This window comes from Lytechinus variegatus, chromosome 2 (genome assembly GCF_018143015.1).
Source record: "Lytechinus variegatus isolate NC3 chromosome 2, Lvar_3.0, whole genome shotgun sequence".
Lineage (NCBI taxonomy): Eukaryota > Metazoa > Echinodermata > Echinoidea > Temnopleuroida > Toxopneustidae > Lytechinus > Lytechinus variegatus.
The window spans coordinates 59,844,888-59,857,115 of record NC_054741.1 but is presented as its reverse complement, the minus strand read 5'-3'; the positions used below and the strand labels follow the sequence as shown (position 1 = coordinate 59,857,115).

The window sequence follows — 12,228 nt, the reverse complement described above, 5'->3', positions numbered from 1 at the left end:
CGGGTTTTTTTTTTTTTTATTTTTGCAAACGTCCATGAATAACAAAAGCTGGGATGAACCAGAGAACATAGCTGCCATCTCGATCTGATTAGTAACAGGTAATGGGAAGAAGTTTTGGAATCTAAAATACATTAAGTGCTATATATGAGCTGAAATAGTATCAGACAAAACGCCTTCCAATCATGCCAATGAAAAGGAATAGAGGAAAATACGGGGCTGTGAAAATATCTTAAGATTTTTTTTATATAGTAGAGCAGTACTGTAACGCTTTTTTTTTCTTTTATATTCTTTACATTTTTATTCATATCTCGGATAATATGAGTCCGGTCAAGAAGACACTTTCACAGATGATTTTAGTTTTTCATGTCTAAACATTATCTCTAAGTTGCTTTCGAGTTGGATTCACCATTTTTACAAATAATAAATTATAATCCTCTACACATGATTATTCTGAGTGTAATTTTCTGATAACATGTCTATATTGAGTTTGAATGACCTTGGTATTTTCTTTAGGGCGCTGAATTGTTATTATTATTTGTTTGGCGTCACCTGTGCCTGGGAGGCGAAAAGCGAACTGAATCACTATGATCCACAGGTCTCTCCTCCCGATATAACTGATTGGGGGGGGGGGTGCAGGTGGACCTCGACACCGGGGTTTCCCCCTATACGAATAGTGCAGTGGGTTCTTAACGTGCAAGGGTGGTGACTCTCCTCTACACGGGGCCTCCATTTAACGTCCTATCCGAGGGACGGAGTGTTTTCCATTGTAACATAGCCTGCATCTATGAAACATGGGAGAGACGTTTACACACAACGCACTGACTTCAGTCATCCGCCCAGGGTGGACTCGAACCTACGATCTTTGGTTCGACTTCGACGGGCAGACGCGTTACCGACTGAGCCAACACAGCTCTCTTGTTATCACTGTATTAACTCAATTCATATTTAGTTGAAAATGAAATAATTGAAACAAGTTTCTCGAGATGTTATGGTTTCTGGGCTTGACAGCTATGACATAGATTCCATATCTTGCTCGAGTAACTAGTGTTCACGCGCGTTAGTGATATCGGGTCCGGTCTGAGCGTTTCTGGGCGACCGCGCGTTTGTTAGACGACACAGCCAGCATCATAGAATTATAAACCTAATCATTGATGGACCACTATCAATTTGCCATTCGCTTTTAGTCTGAAATGTATTCATTAAAAGGTTAAACGTTATCACACTGTAATAAGATGGAAAGGGGGCTTATCAAAGCTATGTTTCACAGAGGAACTGTTCGTCAAAAGACGCGAGGCTTACTATGATAGTGTATTTGCCCCGTCAGGGGCAAAATTTTTTCATTTTTGAAAATGGAAATGACAATTTTCAGACAGAAAAATGCCTTCATTTACTTTTGTACTTAAATAATTTATCATTTTTCATCTTTCAGGGGGGCACGTTGGGGGGGGCAAAATCTCGTTTTGCCCCCCAAAATTTTATTTGGGGGGGCAAGTGCCCCCCCCCTGCCCCCCCGCTTCCGGCGCCCTTGTCACCACCGTCCACCTTACATCTTGCAAATAAGGTGTGAAAGACGGCAAAACATCTAAGATATTCTGAATGCATTTGGAAAAAAAATGAGACGTACAGTGAATACTGCAATTTATTCAATACCCATGTCATTTTCACCAAATTAATGTCGGATGATTGTAGAGGAAGCTATACTAAAGATGTGTGAACATTAAAAAATAGGGGGTTCATGTGCTTGTTTTAAAAGTATCAGTAATTTAGTTTTGTTGGAGCAAAATTACTTAAAAAATTCTGCAACAAATCTTAATGTGTTATTTTATGAAGCTATTAGCTAAAAATAGTGGACCAATTTTTTTCTACGTCAATTCACAATAGCCCCTATACTTCACTCCGGGACTTTACTCTGCATGCAGTGCTGAATATGACGAATATGAGGCAGTCAAGTTTGGTAAATGGGATAGCGGTGCAGAATTTCTCTTTATCTCGGATACAAGCCTTTCAAGTTGACGCCGCTGTTTTGTGTTCTGAAGCACAATTGCTTCAATAAAAGTGCCGGTAGTTTGAATACAAGCACATGAACCCCCAATTGTTAATGTTCACATCTTTTTAGTATACCTTTATCTACCAAGTCTACACAACCATGGTTGAAGTTTGGTGAAAATGATGATAAGTTTTAATAAAGTACAGCATGTCCTTTAAATTTTGTCGTCTTTCACACCTTATTTTTTTTTAATTGAAGCTATAAGCAGTGGCGTACCGTGGGTCATGGCATGGGGGGGGGGGGAGTCACTTAGTGGGCGCGCGAAGCGAGCTAATTTGCCAGGTATATTGACCTAATTAAGGACGGTGCCATTAGACGGAAATGTATCTCACTTATCAAATAATTTTTGATATTCAGACCTAATAAAGGATATCATAACCAAATTTTTGTAATCATGATACTTACCTCTCTCACCAAACAAACAATGCGAGCGCGAAGCGCAAGCTGGATTTTTTTTGTATATATTTACCCGAAAAGGGATATTTTAAGGAATGCATGTTTTAGGGACTTCATAAAGAGCATATCGCACCATAGTCATCTCTAATGCGAGCGCCGTGCAAGCGCTTGCTGAATTTGTTAGAATTACAACTAACCCATGAAACACCTTTTGTAGTCATTGTAATCGTAACTCATGATACATATCTGACTAATCAAATATTGCGAGCGAGAAGAGCGAGCTGAAAATTTTTGAAATTCAGACCTGAAGAGGGGCATTCTAAGGCTCGTTTGTAGGAGGAATTCACTAACACCATACGTATTTCACTAACCAAATGATGCGAGCGCGAGCTCATCTTTTTTATTTGAAGAGCAGACATCTCGCCAATCCATAATGCGAACGCAAATGCGGACAGGAAATGTTTGATATTCAGACCTTAAAAGGGGGCAATCATGAAATAGTCATTAAAAAAGCATATGTCACTACATAAAACGAATAATACTCGACTGAAGTGCGAGGAAATGTATTTGGTGTATATTGACTTGAAAACGGGATGTTTTAGTACAACAGGATTATATATCTCATTACTCAGACAATGCAAATCATAAACACATTAGCCCTCTATACGCCCAAAGCCAATTATGTTTCATAAATTTACGAAAAAAAATTCTTATGTAATATGATGTAATATATATATAATATGATATAACACAATAAAAATAGAATAATTTCTTCTTCCCCACTATACGTTTCTCTTTCTTTCTCCCTCTTTTTCTCCTTAATTTCCCCCGTTTTTTTTGAGGGGGGGCATCCAATGGGGGTGGGGGCACGTGCCCCCCATGCCCCCCGTAGTTACGCCACTGGCTATAAGTGCTGCTATACTCTTTGAAGCCCAAACGAATAAGTGGATTCTATTCTATAGAATTCCGAATTACAGTGTCCATGTTAGATTCTGACTGAGTAATAGATCGCGAGTTTAAACTTAACGCTGTGTTCTTGTTGTAAAATTTCACAATTATTTTTATTGCGTATTTCTCGAGACCTTTCAAATGGAAAAAAACTTCAAGGCTCAATAGAAAATAATCAAGCACATCAACCCATATTAATTTTTGCATATTTTCGATATTTAGGTGCTGAACTAGCTTTATACGAAATTGATGACATGGATTTCATTCAGTGCAACGTACAATAGCGAAAAACTCCTCAGCCAATAATTTAACTTGTTTTGCTAGTGATCAAAGATTTACCAACTTCTTTGAAAATTTATTACATAGTTTTAAGGTTTTTAAGTGTATAATTTTTTTACTTCAAAAGATATAGAAATAGAAAATATCTTGTATGTATCTGAAATTCCCGCTGAAATTCTGATATTTATGATACTAAAAATGTACTAGTACACTGCAAAAGTTCTGGTGTTGATTTAACACCAGCCCGGATGATACTATAAATGTAGTAATACACTGCAAAAGTTATGTTGTTGATTTAACACCAACCCGGAATGTACGTCCACACCATATAAAAGTGTTCAACAAAACCAGTTTATACAACACCAATTAGTATCAAAACAGCATCGGTTTGGTTCCCGGGGGGCCACTTACATTGACGAGTGGATACCATGCGCGACCAAAAAAACACGTAAAAAGGATGTCCTTTTCACGATAGGGCACGTTACGTACGTAACGTGATAAGGGTGTCAAAAACACAAAAATAATGAAAAAAGGGTATCTATTTCGCTAGGAAAATTACGTGTTTAGGGTCGAATTTGCGGGAATGATAAAACAAAATTAAAATGTTTTATAAAGGATGTCATTTTTGCCCCAACTGGTCGTGTTTAGAGTACGATTTGCGCGAGGTATAGGTGGGGTCGTACTAAACCAAATAAGGTAAAGCCGACCACCGAAGGACCCGTAACAATAATACATTCCTGTACTTGTTTAGGGGTTCGTTTCAGGGAATATTTGCCAAGAGTATCGTTTTGTTTCCAATACTTGTTAAGGGTATGGTTTCACACGCCAATACTTGTTAAGGGGTGCATTTTCAGAATATGGAAATTACGTTTAGGGTGCTTTTCGAGACCCCATGGTCGCGCATGGTATCCACTCGTGAATGGAGATGGCCCCCCCGGGGTTTGGTTCTAAACTGTTTCAATAATCTCTGGTATGGACGTATATAGATTCAGGGCTGATGTTAAATCAACACCGGAGTTTTTGCAGTTTAATAAATTGGCAGTTAGCACTGCACTGCATTCGTGTATCGTAGACTAGTCGACTAGTATCGGTACGGTACTCCGGATGGTCCGGACAAAAAGGGAGTGATCAAATTTTCTTTTTTAGAGTCTCGTCGTGTACAACGTAGCTGTTGTTGCAATGTCCAGTCACGATCAAAATACTTTTCCAGCTCGCCACATGGATATCGAAGGTGAGTTAATGGAGTAACCTCTTGTCAATTTATCATTTTGCAATATCACGGGAGCATCTCTGTCCAGTCTGTGTCCCACTCCCATCATGCGCATACATATGCCGTACCCGGGGATCGGGGATTTAGCTCCTGTGTGATTCGTATTATTGTATCACAGAATTGTGCTAATGACATGTGCTATGTGTACGTACAAGTTTTCATGCGCTGGTAGTAGTAGTGCGTCCTGTGACGCACACACCCTTGTCACAGCAGCATTATTTTGCCATTTTTGGTCTGTAATGTAGACACACTAACGGCAACATTACATAATCTACAAATGCTTGGAGAATAAGAAAGCCTAATGTTTGAACTAGCAAAGAGCAGGCCTAAATTCAAACACTTTCTGATTCTAATTAAATCTAAAAAAATGAATGAAATGTCTATTGATACTTGGTACTTGGTTGGAATCCTCCAAAAGACGCCATAAAGGTGTTTAAACTGGAGGTGTGTCGCGTACGGTCACCAACTTAAGGTTCCAATTTTATGGTTTTTTTGAGTGCTGACTTAAAAGTTGCTAAGGATGGTTGGGATATAACTGAGGAGGGGAGATGGTTCCAGTCTTTGCACAACGAACAATTGTCCATAGACTGTGTACAACGGATAGATCGTCTCCGCACAGCGATTCGAAGACCGCTGATTGGTCAATCGCGCAGATCACGTCATGACCACGTGGTCCCAAAAATAATTCCTTCGGACTGCGTGCGGAAGTATCGATAGCGATAACGATATCCGGTCACGTTGTGTACGCCGTAAATGGTTTTGGTTCGTGATCGGATCGCTCCGGTATCGATCAAAAATTATCGAAACTCTGCAATTTCATGCATATTCACGCGACGCTCCGAAACCCGGAAGCCAATTGACTTTGTGCACGTTGCGATAGACTCTACAAATTCCAACGAACACGATGACATATAGACGCTAATTCGTAAGATTTTGACGGAAAAGCAAGAAGTAATCGAAATTTGCTTACCTGTGCAGTATCGGTGAGAAAATAGATCCTCCGAGAATACCTTTCATAATTCATATAAAATACGGGAAAGTGAAATTCTAGGTCGATTTTGGTACGAGGTGATAGAGAATTGCACACTTGTTTTGGTGGAATTCTGTGTGGGGAATTAAAAGGCTTGCACTGCGCATGCTTACTATATTTTCATTCATAAATTGGTTCTCGGCAAGGGCTGGATGACGTCATGTAATAAGCAAAACTGTACACGACCGCTACGTTCACGCTCCGCTATCCGTTGTACACAATTGTTCGTTGTGCTTTGACAGTCCTCGGGAAAAATGAGTTTGCATGTGTGTCTGTTCTGACATGTTTAATGTAGAATTGTTGATCATGACCCCGTCTTGCTCGATTTTCCTTCAGAGAGATGTATTCCTTGTAGTTGACGTCCATTAAACCGTGGATCATCTTGAATAAACTGGTGATTCGGGAAGCCTGTCTTTCCTCTTGTAGGGGGATCCAACCCAAGGAGTCCTTCAGAGCAGTAACACTACAGTCTTGCCCATAAGTGTTGGTGGTGAACCTAGCTGCTGCATTCTGGACCCTTTCAAGATCTTTTATGTTTGTAGTTGTGTAGGGATCCCAAGCTGAAGACGCATAGTTAAGATGAGGCTTAACCAGCATAGTATACAGCTTCTCCTTCGTCTTAGATGAGGATTGGTAAAAGTTCCTTTTCAAGAAATTAAGGACTTTCATCGCCTTTTTTCTTGAATTCTCAACCTGTTTATTCCATCTCATGTCGTTCTGCAGGATGATACCCAAATCTTTGCTGGTTAGTGGGAGGTCTCCTCGAGGTCAGTTCCCATCATCTGGTAGGATGCTTTGACCGGATTTCTGGCTCTTGTGATCCGCATCGTTGTGCATTTACTAGGGTTAAATGCCATTCCCCAGGTCTTAATGATCTTAATTTTCTGAATTTCTTTCTTGTTTACGATCCATTTGCCAGAGGAATTAGAAAGTTTAATCGGAGAAATTCGTTGTTGTACTACTTTCCAGCCATCTGATGAATCAACAATCTTCAGTGCTGGAACTTGTCTACAGTTTTCAAGATTACTAAACTTTGTCTTGACCTTTAACTTACGGGAGCCCCGACTCGGACTAGAAGAGTGGATTTCTTAATCGAACTTTTATGCACTCTAGGCGACACCGCAATACTTACCCGTGTTAATAAACTGAGACTCCACTCACGCGCGTTTGGGCCGCCCTAGCTTAGAACTAAGTGATATTAGCGAGTTTTTTTTAAATTCTACTGATAGAATATGTACTATTGAATACTATAATAATGTTTAATCGGTACTCACCGGTTCTTTTGTTGTATTTCCAGACCACTTCTCACAATTCTTGGAAAATATTAGCGGTAAATTTTGTCGCCATAGACAGCTGTTCATCCATCTTTATTTATAAATGGAGCGCCCTTTGCGATAGTTGTTAATGCCGCGGAGAAATCGTTAGGCATTTTGGCCTGTGTTCAAGGCGTACTTTCTGTTCTATTTTTTATATTGGAGATTGTGCTTTTGTTGTTGCTTGTCAAAAAGTTATCGGTCCCAACCCCCTGTAAAGCCTTCTTTTGCTTGTACAAAATTTTTGGTGGTCCCCTAATTTTGTTGGCTTCGTCCGAAAATAAATTGTGTTCTTTATTGTCTTTTGTATTCATTTTAGGAAAAGAATCCCAAATTTTCAAATAAATTGTCTATGTAGTTATCCTGTTTATAAAAAAAATACTTAGAATCTGCGTTTCTCTTTATATGACTTTAGGCATTGTATATTATAAAGGTTATAGGATAGATCCTGTCTAAATTGTATGCTCGCATAAGTCGGTTGATTTCATATCCATTTTGTTATTGATTTGAAAAAAAGGTCGGAAAACGTAATTTTTTTAGCTCGCGCGTCGAGCTGGTATTATTTTATCTGTGAGATATATTTCAAATGACATTCATTCTATTTTACGCTTCACAGCAATATATTAAACGTTGCAGCACGCGCTGCGCGCCCGCATGAATTAATGATACTTTATTGGATAGTTCTGGTTATCAGGTGAATGATTTAAATTACCGCTACACACTGAAACTGTTTTGCAAGTGAAAGGGGATTTTTTACCCTGATAATTTTTTTTAAATGAGAAAAATTATCGAAAAATCAGAGGTTTTATTTGAACAAAATTAGAGTTAATAAATTTTCGTGTGCTTGATTTCTGTCGTCATAAACGAGCTGTTGCTCTATATTTTCCAATTTTGATGATCTGTAATGACTCACCTTTTTTCTTTTTGGAACGGGTATGAAGTTCTATTGATATATTGAAGGTACAATGAATGTCATTAGCATGTATTTATAGAAAATGACATATCCTTTATTTTTTTAAACATTGTTTCCGATTTGAAGGAAAACTGCTCGCATAAAGGCCTACGTTGTCACTCAATTATCACTTTTTTTTAATTTTCTTTTGGTGAGGGATGGATTTTCCTTAATGCATACCAATTTCTTATTATTTTTTATGCTATTTTCATAATAAAGTTTAAATGAATTCAAATTTGCACTACTTATTTTATTCAAAGACAAAATAATAGTGTTGTCAGTCGGTCCGGGATCGGGATGAATTCCCGGCGGTCTGAGGCTCCGAGACGGTTCCGAGACGGTTCCGGGATCAATCAACTTAGACCGTATCCCGGCAGGAAAATAAAATCAATAATGGCCAAATTCATGTTGTAATATTTCCCTAATTAGTAATTGTACTTACGAAATACGAGAGAACAATTTAGTTTCAACTGGCTGTGTGCACATGCACCTCGAAATATTACGCAATTACATAGCTATCTGTACTCGTCGATAGCATGAGCATGCACGCAATCTCGCTTTGCACACGGCTCCGAGAGATCTACGCAGACAACAATCGTCTACTGTATAGTCTCATGTGCAGACCTCTTTCGCCTCAGTTCGTTTTACTGAGTCATTCATTTACCCCATACTTTCGAGTTGAATCTGCTACGATATGTATGGACTAGTGAATTTATCATGAAATAATTTACTAACAATTGACGATGATGATCTATGAGTATTTGCAAATTTAGTCATTTAAAAAAAGTCGCCATTAATTTTGTGATGATTGCATTTGTTGGGGTATTTTTTTGCGAAAGGGTTTGCAAATAACAACTAGACGAATGCGCATCATGTTTCAGCTGGTTAGAGCCGGGAGAGAGAGAGAGAGAGAAGGGGGGGGATCCCGGGAACTTCGGGAAGTGCTTGGTCGTTCACGACTGGGGACAATCTGTCATCTGTTGACTTGATGTTTACAATTGCAAACCAGTCGGTCAAATCATGGAGCTGTTAATAGCTCTTTGGTCAAATCATTTCTCCTAGATATATTTCGACTTAAATTAAAAATTGTACCAAAACGCTGTTAGAATTGGCGATGTTTAAAGTGGCGTTGTTTAAACTTTGAAACAACATTGTTTTGAAAGTCATATCATACCCTATATGTTGTAAAAATATGTTGTTAAATGCATCAAACAAATTTCCAATGATATTAACAGTTTTAAAAAATATCGTTGGAAATTGCAAAAAAATCTTTAAAAACAAACTGTTTAAAGTTTAAAAAAAAAATTCTATTGGTTTAATAGTTTAAAAAATAGTTGTATATTGACTGGCTTAAACAATGTTTCTTAATATTTAAATAGTTGTTCAAAATATTTTTTTTACTGTGAATAGTCTGAGTATCTATTCAAATGTTTTCTCGATCGAAAGTAATTCATGATTAAAGAAAAAATGAGTTTGTTGTTTCGATGCGAAGTGCCGGCCGCCGGGACTAATCTTGTGTAAATTTCCAAATAAGCTTCTCTGATAAGATAGTATTCACTTTTCTCAGTAGTAGTGATATCAAGGAGATATCTCCTTGGTGATATCATACTGTTCAGAGTTACGAGAGAGGGAGAGAGAGTGAAACTGAAAGTTAATCCATATTCCGGGCTAGCTAGGGCCACAGGCGCACTGACAAGACATTACGCAATTTGCTTATAACTGTCAACCACGTGCGCACCGACCACAGATCAGTGGCACCGACACGTATGTTATTGGACTGTCAGATCAGCAGCTGGGTCGACTCAAACATAATTCGGGTCGGTCTTGTCAGTGGTCATTAATGTTTACAGTTTGCGGTGGTGGCACGCTTTGACTGTCTCATCAGGTATCATTATTTTCCCCACGTTTTGAGTGAATGTTTACAATTTGCGGTGGTGGCATGCACACTTTGACCATGGAGCTAACCAGTGGCGTAACTACGGGGGGGCATGGGGGGGCACGTGCCCCCCCAATCGGCTGGCCAAAAAAAAAAAAAACGGGGAAAAGGAGAAAAAGAGGGAAAAAGGAAGAGAAACGTAGTGGGGGAAAGAAGAAATTGTTGTTTATCATAGTGTTATATTATATAACATAAGAAGCATTTTTTCACAACTTTATGAAACATTATTTGCTTAATTGTGTCTTCATTGTTCCTGGTGCTCGCATAGACCTTTTAACGAGATATATAAACCTGCTGTACTAAAGCCTCCCGTTTTCAAATCAATATACAACAAAATAATATATTTCCTCGCAATTAGAGTTATTATTGTTTTAAGTAGTGATATATTCTTATTTTTCATGACTACTGAAAGTTATTGCCCTATTTTAAGGTCTTAATATAAAACATTTCCTGTCCGTGCTAACGTTCGCATTAGTGGATTGGTGAGATTTTTGCTCTTCATTAACTCCTAAAATCAGTCCTTAAAATGTAAATTTTTCTGATCTGAATATCAAAAAATTTTAACTCGCGCTTCGCGCTCGCATCATTTGGTTAGTGAAATACGTGGGGTCTTAGTGAATTCCTACAAACAAGCCTTGGAATGCCCCTCTTCATGTCTGAATTTCCTAGATTTTCAGCTCGTGCTTCGCGCTCGCAGTATTTCATTAGTGAGATGCGTATAATAATCATGATTACAATGACTTCAAAAAGTGCTCCATGTGTTTAGATGTAATTCTAACAAAATCAGCAAGCGCTTGGCACTCGCATTAGATGACTATGGTGAGATATGTATACTCTGACTTAATGGATTCGTAACTATAGTCCTTAAAATATCCATGTTTGTGGTCAATATATACAAAAATTTCAGCTCGCGCTTTGCGCTCGCATTATTTGGTTAGTCAAATACGTAGGGTCTTAGAGAATTCCTACAAACAACCCTTAGAATGCCCCTCTTCAGGTCTATATTTCCTAAATTTTCAGCTCGCGCTTTTGCGCTTGCAGTATTTGATTAGTAAGATGCGTATGATAATCATGATTACATGACTACAAAAGGTGCTTCATCACTGTGTTTAGATGTAATTCTAACAAAATCAGCAAAGGATGGCAATAGCATTAGATGACTATGGTGAGATAATTATACTCTTAATTGGTTCTAAAATATAATCCTTAAAATTTCCTTGTTTAGGGTCAATACATATGTATATACAAAAAAAAGTATCATGATTACAGAAAAATTCGCTTATAATGTCAATTTTTAGCCGTCAATATCAAAAATTTTCAGCTCGCGCTTCGCGCTCGCATTATTTAATCAGTGAGATACATATCCGTTTGATGGCACTGCATGTCCTTAAAATATCTCTATTAGGTCAGTATACCTGACAACTGAGCGCGCTTCGCGCGCTCCCTAAGTGACCCGAATTTTTTGCTGGTGCCCCCCCAATGCCGTGACCCACGGTACGCCACTGGAGCTAACAGTTAATAGTTCTATGCTTTGACTGTCTGGTGCACCACCAGTGCGCAGTGTTTAAGGCTGGAAATGTAGGTATACACTTTTGGATTGCATTTGTGCGTGGAGATATGTTTCGGGATTCGGGACGAGCCGGGATCCCGATAAGGAAATTTTGAAGTTGCCGGGACGGTTTCGGACCGGGATTTTTTTTCTAGATAACAACACTACAAAATAGCAAAACAACATCTAGTCATCATCATCATCACTAACGTCATCATCATCATGGCCATTACAACCATCAATATCATCATTATCCCGCCACCATCACCGTCATCACCATAACCACCATCATCATCATTGTAATCAATCAACTTAATACAAACAATAAAAACACGTTAGTCAATTTCATGTGCTTCTTTCGTTGCAGTGGTCTGCTGTTATTGCTTGCGTTCCAGCAACAATGCTTTTCTGCAATTCACTATTTTTAATCCAATTTAATTTCTGAAAACAAAGTTTTCAATTAAAATTGTGCTTTCTTGAATGATTTGCAAAATAATACAGATCTTTA

At 38.5% G+C, this 12,228-nt stretch overlaps 1 protein-coding gene across 2 annotated transcripts in view; it reads left to right on the top strand.

Moving 5' to 3' along the window:
- The first annotated feature begins 4,787 nt into the window (after window positions 1-4,787).
- The window catches only part of LOC121408513 (rab GTPase-binding effector protein 1-like), a 37,658-nt gene continuing 30,217 nt past the window's right edge, over window positions 4,788-12,228 (top strand). For both annotated transcript variants that reach the window (XM_041599995.1, XM_041599996.1), the window contains exon 1: window positions 4,788-4,901. In XM_041599995.1, coding sequence (XP_041455929.1) covers window positions 4,850-4,901 — 52 coding nt within the window. In that variant the 5' untranslated portion in view covers window positions 4,788-4,849. The remainder of the gene's footprint in view (window positions 4,902-12,228) is intronic.